This window comes from Enoplosus armatus, chromosome 20, assembly GCF_043641665.1.
Source record: "Enoplosus armatus isolate fEnoArm2 chromosome 20, fEnoArm2.hap1, whole genome shotgun sequence".
NCBI classification, from domain to species: Eukaryota; Metazoa; Chordata; class Actinopteri; order Centrarchiformes; family Enoplosidae; genus Enoplosus; species Enoplosus armatus.
This window is the reverse complement of record NC_092199.1, coordinates 6,757,783-6,766,904: the sequence shown is the minus strand read 5'-3', so window position 1 is coordinate 6,766,904 and position 9,122 is coordinate 6,757,783. Positions and strand designations below refer to the sequence as shown.

The following is a 9,122-nucleotide window of genomic DNA, read 5'->3' as shown; positions in this document are numbered from 1 at the left end:
GAAATGAGGCAACAGCACTGCAAGTTATTTCCACATCTTGGCAGAACTTGGGAGATTTTTGTTATATGAATGTGCTGCAGGAGTTTGGTCCCATTCTTCTGTTTCTGAAGTGCCTCCCATGTGGATTCCTGTGCCATGACACAGGTTTTTGTATCTCTTCAGGGCTGCTGCGGCTCGGGCTCCATCAGCATGACTGATCTCATTTATCCTAGTCGCATCCAAAGAGGCCCGCGGTGTGGGGAAGGGAGCTTCAATAGCAGCACTGTTAGTGCAAAAAGCACAGATCATTGAGCTGTGCAGCATGGCAGCCGGGGACTCGCATGTGTGAATAACAGTTTGTATTTAGGATTTCTCTGTATGGGGAACTCTGGGGTGCTGGAGATGTATGGTGCTTCATAATGGGATAAACAAACAGATCATAAGCCTCCACTGCATTGCATCATCTTATGTACTGGATTCAATGTTAGTCTATCAATAACTCCTGCTGAGATGTCAACCACACAGCAATGCACTGCAGCAACAAACATATGGCATATTATTCAAACAAATGTGACGTCATTCTGAATTACGTAATGCCTATTAGTTCTCTTGGAGGGATAATATGCATGTAAATATTGTAGTAATTTTGACCTCTACATTTTTAAGTCAACTTGAACTAAGAAGCCAGAAATGATGCCCACTGCTATTCATTCACTCAAATCCTAGATACCCTGGAAATGATGAGGAATCACGGAATATTATCTGAAAAAGACAAGCACACATCTTCAGCTGAGAGAGACAAACATTAATTTGTATGCCGTTAATGCCTTTACAGAGAGAGAAGCTCATTCTGTAAACGCGTGAGCAGACTCACCATCTCATGACATCCGTCTCTGTAGCCCCACTTGCCATGACATTTTGTTCCTTTGCTTGTAATTGATTTCTACTTTAATTTATTAATATAGCCTATGGAGCGCCTGGAGCACAACGCTAGTTATCTGGGGCCCACCGGGAGCTTAATCTCCTAAAATGAGCTGAATTAATAAGAGTGTTCAAGTAACATATTGATTACAGAATCAATGTCTGTTTCTTTGCATCGCGCTCAAATGATTACTATAAAATTGAACAGCATTAAGTAATATGGCAAGTCCTTTTTTCAATCATTTTTATTCAGTCTTTTCATCTCTCTCTGCTCTTTTTTGGATTGATAGCATGTAAATCTTTAACCATAGCTTTCATAACAAGAAGGATTTCAAAGAAACGGATCACTAGATAGATGTTTTCCACCACCTCCAGGTTTTTATTGATAAAGCTTATATTGTTTTCTACCAAATCAGCTCAAAAGCTCGTTGCATTGCAAGAGATGAATCACGAGCACGCATGGGATTTTTGTAAAGGGGAGTATCATGGTTTCCGGGTCACATGATATTCTTTCCAGCCTGCACACAGCTATGACTGCAGGTGATTTATCACGGGGCAGCGAGTGGATCTCGTGATAACTTTGTATCCTTCATACCAACATGTTGCCGAAATAAGAAACAATCTGAATGAATCCCTATTGTTAATCCACTGTGTGCAATATGTATAATGATGTACATTTTTACATCTTTATATAACATTTCTTTCTCCATAGCATTATGTCAAAAGACCACATGTTTTCATTCTATTTGTTTGCCCAGAAACCACTCGGTCTTCTGAATACATTTCCATTTTTATACATGCATAATAGTACAGACACTTTTACGTGTGTTTCTTCAGTATCTGACATGAGAAAGTATTTCTTCTTGTTGCATAAACATCCCCTTTTCTTTGCATTGTGCCATTCGAAAGCAGTTTCTCCACAGTGCACTTAAGCACATCAAGCCTAAAGGAGAGCAGCTCAGCAAAACAAGGTGTCTGTATAAAGAATGAGTTAACATTCTATAATTAAGTTTATTCTCAATAATGCTCTAAATATCTTCATCATAAGAGATCCTTTAGGAATGCTTTCATGCCAATATGCATTTGGCACAGAGCAGCTGATAGATTAATAACCAGCAGAAATATTCAGTTGTTTTTGTCTTTCAGGCCCTAAATTATAGATAAACATGACATAAAAGCACATATGACAACACACAAAAACAGTTGAATCAGTAGACCACCAAGTGTCAGCAGGGTTTAATGAATCTCTGCTTCAGCAACCTCAGCGGGTTAGTTTGAGTGCAGTGGGATGAACGTTGCAGATGTCGAACCAGTGCTGATCCACCTCCTTGTGTGGCAGCAGGCCATTTCGTGGCAGAAAGGGCCGGCGCCAGCGATTGCGGCTGCCCACCACCTGCCAGAAGCGCGTGCCCTTGAGTAGAAAGATTGCATTGTGGGTGTAGGAGAAGTAGGCAGCGTCGATGTTGCCATCTGGATGGTCTCCGCTCTCCACTGCGGGGAAAACATCTCTGATGTTTTTGGGGAAGCCTCTTGCCAAGCTGTTGGCATCCACGTTGAATGCGTACACCTGTTTGAACAGATAATTGTTTTGCCTCTTATATAGAAATCAATTCAATTACAACGCACAAACAAATCACAGAGGAAGTGTTTGTTTGCATGAATACATTCCCTCATAATGTTGAGATACAATGAATTAGCTTGGGCATTCGTCTTAGCATATTGTATATTCACTTGTTCTACAAACTAGTATTGTTAGATTACAAATCACATAAGGACACAGTAGCTGTAATGACAATGAATTCAGATTCAATTCAGATTTTGACAAAGGGTCCCTTTACAAGACAGGGCCACAAAATGATTAATGGGAAGGTAATAATGCAGGGCCCGCCTTAGTTGATATTATTATATTATATATTCCCTGACAAATAAGCAATTAATTGTATTACCAAAACTTGACTCAGAGTGAACCTGGGACTGGTGCCTGGGGGCCTTTTCACACAATCCCCAAGTCTATTGTTGTTTCTAACTAATGAACTAATCTATGTGCATCCTATGCACCTCCCCACTTATCATGCGTCAAAGAGAAGATAAGGATGCAATTCTTACAAGAGTGTTTTTGAAGAAGTAGATGTGGGAGTCCCTCCTGTCATAAAAGGCTGTGTCAATGGGACTGAACACCCCCGGGAAACCCTCAGAGATTAACCTCGGATAGCGGTGACCTTCAGGGTCCTGTCTGAACACCTGGTCATTCTCATTGTCATACCTCCAGAACTGAGTGCCTGTACACAAAAACAACATCCACCACATATATATTAACAGCTATTTTATGACAATGATTACCCTACTGGAAAACTACAGAGAATGTCTGTACGTACAGTATTTACATATGTAGGCTAGTACTTTTTTTAGGCCTACCTTTAAAGAAGTAAACTGCATCTCTTTTTCTGGACCACACATGCACATACGCATCTACTCCGTCCACAGGGATTCCACGCCAGCCAATCTGCAGCGCCACTGGATCTCCATAGCGTGTTCGGTTATTTCTGTTCTCATACAGCCAGTACCAGCCGTCTCTAATGAAATAGGTGTTAAAGCGGATGACCACCTCCCCATAAGGTGTCTTCTCCTTTCTGATCCAATCAAATACAGTGTTGAATCGACCTTTACAGCCACCTGGGTTCAAACACAAGAACATTATGGAAAACAAATTGGTTTTGTTTCAGTCTATTACTGTAGTAAGTATGTATATAAACCTCTGTTTCTCTCTGGGTCTGTGTGTATGTATCCACTAGATGGAGCTGTTACCAAGTACCATAGAGGTGCTGTATGGCTTTCCTGTCCAGCCAGTCCATCTCAAAGCCTGACTCGTTGGGCAGATAGCTGGGCTGCATTATAGAGCCAGGTCTGTAAATGTGGGGTAGACCCAGAACATGGCCGATCTCATGAACTGCCACCTAATAGAAAAAAGATAAAAAAACGTTGGTAAAATGAATGAGCTGTAACTGATTCTTTTTAAGTTATAACATCTCATGATCCCTGATCATACTGTTGTATGCGTACTTTGAGAAGGCTGATCCCACTGCCAGCATTGGGACCAGTGAAATGTTCGTCATCATCAAAGTGTATATCGCCCAGGAACCAGGCATGGGCAAATTCTTGACCAGTGCCATCAAACCTCTGATTGCAACCCAGATGCCTCCCTGTGTGGGATATAGTATCACAGAAAAAAGGTTTTGAATTGTTTTCTCTGTTCATTTGAATGAAACATTATCTACACACAGTGCAATATGTATAAATTAATCCATCCGGCTGTTCTGCAGTACAGACATAGAAAGCTTTATTGTACAAAACCAACACATTCCTGCTCTATGGAAGACTGATGATGGCTATTACAGCTGAAATATGTTGGTAAAAGCTATGGTATGGCTGTAGTCTACATTGCTCTCCAATAATGGCCAAATTATTTCATTTTATAATTTTACTGATGCACATTGGAGGAGCTTTTTTTCTCAAGTAATTTTAAAATGTGACTTGTGTATTTTCCATAAATATCTGAGTGAGTGAGTGAAAACCTCTGTAGTGTACTGGAACTTTACTTAATGTTGACATCATTTGATTTTTTATCAAATTGAAACACAAGATTAACCTTCACAGAGAAGTGAAGTTACCTTGAAACAAAGAGTAATAAAATATGATATAAATACTGGCCTACCTGTGCCAAAGCCCAGCCTGATATCAATATCCTCCAGTGGGGAACGTGTATCCTCCACAAACTCTAGCGGAGACACCTCACTCCACATCCTGAAGGCCAGTCTGAAGATGTACCTCTGGTCTTCAATAGACAACTGACTGCTGTAGCCTTCTCCTATCAACCTCCATTTCAACACCCTCTTCGAAAAGGCCATGTAACCTGTTTCACTCACCTCTCTCTTGTGCCTGTTTTTGGATACGAGAGTGGCAAGGTGACGTTTCCTGCGTCGCACTGCTTCGCTCTGACGGATGTTCATGCTGGTATTTACCATTTGACTGTCCGTGTTGATATCATCTGAGCTGTTTAGAGAAGTGTTATTTAAAATATGATCAAATAAGTTAAAGTCTTCTGTGTAATTCCTGCTGGTGCCATTGGAAATGCCTGTGAGAACACTTTCTGTTTCATTCAAATTGAACATGTCATCTTCAATGGAGTTAGAAGTACCAACAGAAGAAGTGTCACTGATTATATCACTTGTTGTGTTGTTACTGTCAGTCTCATTAAAAGTGTCACTGGAACTGTTTTCAATATCTGAGGCACTACTGTTCTCAGATGCCACAGGGGTGTTCAGGTCAGTCTCCTTGTCAGGGACTCCACATCTCGGTTTGTTCATTGCCATCTTGGTGGCCTCATCAAACACGCCAGTGACAAGCAGGCCAGATACCCTCTGAAACTCTTCCAGTGCTGAAATAAATGCTTGGCTCTCAGTTAGACTGTTGTGGTCATCTTGATCACCATCCCGAGGAGCATCCCTTGAATGATGCACTGAGGTTCCTTCCCGGATCGTGTCTTGAAGGTCATCCAGGAAGTCATCATCGAAAGAGGTGTCTGAATCTTCAAACTGGATCTCCTCCCAGTTCACAGGCTTAATGAATCCATATCTAGAGAGGAATAACTATAACAAGGCATGGGTTACATTATATGGTTCCTATAATCAATCGTAAAATGTCTAATCTAATAGATGCTGAAGTTTAACAAACAGGGAGCACTTGGAAAAATGTTTTTTTACCTCTGCTGTGTACTTGTCTGTTATAACCTCAGCTTGGTGAGAATTAAGGGTCTGCACATCAGAATGATCCCGATTATGGAAAAGTTTCTCTGCATCAGCTGAGCTAATGCTCGTCCAAAAAAGCAAAGTTATCAGCTGGATAAAAGTCAGCATCGTGGCATCAGTTTACTCGTATGACTACGTACAAGTGAGATGGCGGCGAGTAAGAAGCCACAGTGCTTTATAGGTAGAGCCCGAATTTCTCCACACCCATCTAAAGGTGTGACTCCCTGGAGGTATCCCACTTTCCTCAGCTTTGTGTGAAAAGTAAACCTGTCTTTACTGTTTCCAACTGCTCAATGCGACTGAATTGTGTGGATATGTTATACACGCTCCATTGGTTTTAAATGCACTGTTGTTGACCTGTGGAAAGAAGTTAAAACCATCACTTTCATGTGGACAATAACAGTTTAGGGCAGCCATGACATCTGCCGACACCTGCTTTGAATGGGACACAAACACACACACACACACACTCACACACACACACACACACACACACACACACACACACCCACACTTGAGTGTTTTACAATGAATAACCACCGACCAAACCTTCCATATCATCACAATGACCCAAGTTTATTTTCAAAAACAAACGCTACATTCACCTTATGGAGCAAGCTTCACATAAATAGAATTATAATTATATTCTCTTACATTTTTTAGGCTTTTATGGCACAAAAAGCTACCTTTTCTACTTTTTCTCAGTGCAAATTAGCTGACAAATGACAATACATATTTTACATAATATACAGAATATACAAAGAGAGAAGATAAAGTGGATGGATTTAAGAGCCTGTGGGTGGTTACTGTAGAGCTTTGGCTATCGCTGCTGCCAGGTGTTCAGGTGTTGGCTTTTCTGCAGTACAGCTCACACACAGGCCTTCTGCAGTCATAGCGTCTTGTGTAGTAGGCCCTATAGCTGCAAACTGGAAACAAAAAAGTTGAAGTGACTGTCAGAGGCACTGATGACCTGTTAAGTACTGAAGATTCATGCATTATTTTATGCGTGTGAATATGTACCTTGCCGTACCTTTATTTGAGTCAGCTGTTCACCCGACAGCCTCCGCACCACTTCCAGGCAAAACTTCACTCCTGACGGACTGAAGAAAGCTATGCTGGCTGGAGTGCCCTGTAAATGCACAGAAACATGAACAGTTGCTACATTTAGCACTCTCTAGCACTCTTTGAAATGCAGTAGGAGTGGGGCTTTACCTGCTCTGTGAAATAGTTCTTTAGGTTTTTCTCCAGATCTGGATGTTCAGCTGTTTGATAGACAGTCAGGGTCTCCAGGGGCACTCCTGGAAACAAAGAAACAGATCCCCGCAGTGATAAAGGTAACGCAATTAATATTTTATAATTAGTGTAACCCCAGTGGGACTTTTATCACCTTGAGTTTTAATCGTGAGGCACAACAGGGGAAAATGCTTACCATTGTCCCTTAAAGCCGTAGGCAAGACTTCTCTTTTGATTGAGCCACAGGGGAAAAAAAGTGGCGGAATATTTGTGTCCTCTCCTATGATGAGAATTAAATATAAGGTCATATTAGTCATCATAAATGTTCTATTAAACTCAACTATGAAGATTGTGGGAGGATAAAATCAGATCATACGTTCAATGACAACACGTGATAGGACCTCTGCTGTCCCTGTGTCCTCACCCAAAGGGTTCAGACCTAGATTTCGTACTGTGCAGGAAAAAACACAAAAAGGATTGGGATTAATAAGATATGGAGTGTTGATATGACCAACGTGCTGCTGAATAATTACACAAATAAATGAGTTAAATTTATTACAACACATAAAAAAACAGACAACAAAGAAAGCTACAAAAGAAAGAAGGCAACGCAAACATCATGAAGGTGCTGCACCTGCTCGTTTTCTAAAGACCAAATACATCTGCTGTGTGTCACAGCAAACTGTCACTTGTGTACAACCTATTTCCAAATGACTGAGGGTGGTAACATCACTTCACACACTTCTGTCAGCACCAGGTTCCTGCCACACTCTGCCAGAATTAGCATTAACATAACAAGGGTATATATATAAAAAGCACAATGCACAAAGACAGATTTTGTTTAGAAAATCTATTTTAAGTGAGAAGTGTTTTCATATGTGACAACAACTCACCTAATGCAGCAGTTGCCTTCCCAACCACATAGATGGACTTGGCGTTCCACTTGTCTTTCACAGAGCTGTTCCATTCTGAATAAATAATTACGACAAGGATAACATTTAATCAAGGAAATTGTTTCAGATCGCAGTTAGCAGTCCAGAAACACAGTACACAGACATTTAACCAAACACATCCTTTCAGGGGATTAAGACCATTATAACAAATGAAATGCAATTCCTTTTTATTCTCTCACCTTCCCTTCTTTCTTCTGCTTCTAAGCACATCTTCACAGCCTCCACTGCTCTTGGACTGGTAAATATAAGACCTCCATGTTTTTCTGGTTGGAAAAGCTGAAATAGGAGGACATCTTAGACAACAGATATGTGACACATAAAGCAATACATATGAAAATACATGAATGAAACAAATGCTAGTTCAATACTGTAACAATGGAATTTACCTTATCTGACAAGGTGTTTAATGAGACAAACTTGAAAGACAGCACAGGAATTAGGGTTGCTCTATGTCCATGTGATGCCAGCTCCTGTGGGATCAAAATAATACATTTGAATTTGCAGTGAAATGCAAAGCATCAAAAGTGGAATATTGCACAACTGCTGAGAATACATATATGAACACAGTACTGTTATAAACAAGTGGATTTCGGATTTTAAGTGCATCTACCTTAATGTAAGGATCAGGTCCAGACTCTCCATCTCTTGGCTCTTTGAGAAGCAGTACATGCATCTTGACAAAGACCTTAAAATACTGGATTAATAAAATAAATAGGGAAGAAGAATGCTGCTGTCACAAATGCAGCCAAAGTCAGAAACTCAAACCTGCAAAAACACTGACAACACAGGGTGTGAAGGCACAGCAAGCTAAGCTACACCCTAAAACTGTCATGTGCAACCTGCTGATAACAATACAGTCGAGTCACGGATATTAGACTGTTATGAGGAGCAAATTAAAAAGCAATAATGCCATACTTTCTAGTTGAATAGTTGTTGCTAGCTAAAACGTGGTTAATGTCTTCCTGTGTGTTATTGTTTACATTAGCAAGACACACTGAATGACAGTTTTAGCTACAGCAACCGCCCCCTTAATATAAGCTGTCCGTTGTGCCCAGTGACAATAAGCGACTAATTTATCTTGCTCGTGTGGTACAATGATATTAACTACAAAGGATACTCAAAAAAAGACAAAATATTGTACGAAATTCATGTACCTTGAATTTTCCCTACAGCTGAGTGCACGACGACTTCAGCCACGGTCAAGAAGGGGAAACATAACATTGACTATTCG

The 9,122-nt window shown here is 40.6% G+C and overlaps 2 protein-coding genes across 3 annotated transcripts; both read right to left on the bottom strand.

The window, feature by feature from the left end:
- Positions 1-2,161: 2,161 nt before the first annotated feature.
- On the bottom strand, positions 2,162-5,813 carry mmp21 (matrix metallopeptidase 21). The gene is made up of 7 exons (XM_070926914.1): positions 5,674-5,813; positions 4,613-5,532; positions 3,961-4,100; positions 3,713-3,854; positions 3,316-3,573; positions 3,007-3,179; positions 2,162-2,467 (listed from the first exon to the last, which is right to left on the bottom strand). The coding sequence occupies exons 1-7, from the start codon at positions 5,811-5,813 to the stop codon at positions 2,162-2,164; spliced, it is 2,079 nt and encodes a 692-aa protein (XP_070783015.1).
- Positions 5,814-6,255: 442 nt separating this feature from the next.
- uros (uroporphyrinogen III synthase) lies at positions 6,256-9,100 on the bottom strand. Of its 2 annotated transcripts, none has more exons than XM_070926917.1 (10): positions 9,046-9,100; positions 8,502-8,585; positions 8,278-8,361; positions 8,071-8,167; positions 7,832-7,906; positions 7,315-7,389; positions 7,135-7,218; positions 6,918-7,003; positions 6,726-6,834; positions 6,256-6,631 (listed from the first exon to the last, which is right to left on the bottom strand). In XM_070926917.1, the coding sequence occupies exons 2-10, from the start codon at positions 8,562-8,564 to the stop codon at positions 6,546-6,548; spliced, it is 759 nt and encodes a 252-aa protein (XP_070783018.1). In that variant the 5' UTR covers positions 8,565-8,585; positions 9,046-9,100; the 3' UTR covers positions 6,256-6,545. The 2 variants fall into 2 exon arrangements, with proteins under 2 accessions (XP_070783018.1, XP_070783016.1); XM_070926915.1 differs by having other exon boundaries at positions 6,736-6,834.
- Between the last annotated feature and the right edge of the window lie 22 nt (positions 9,101-9,122).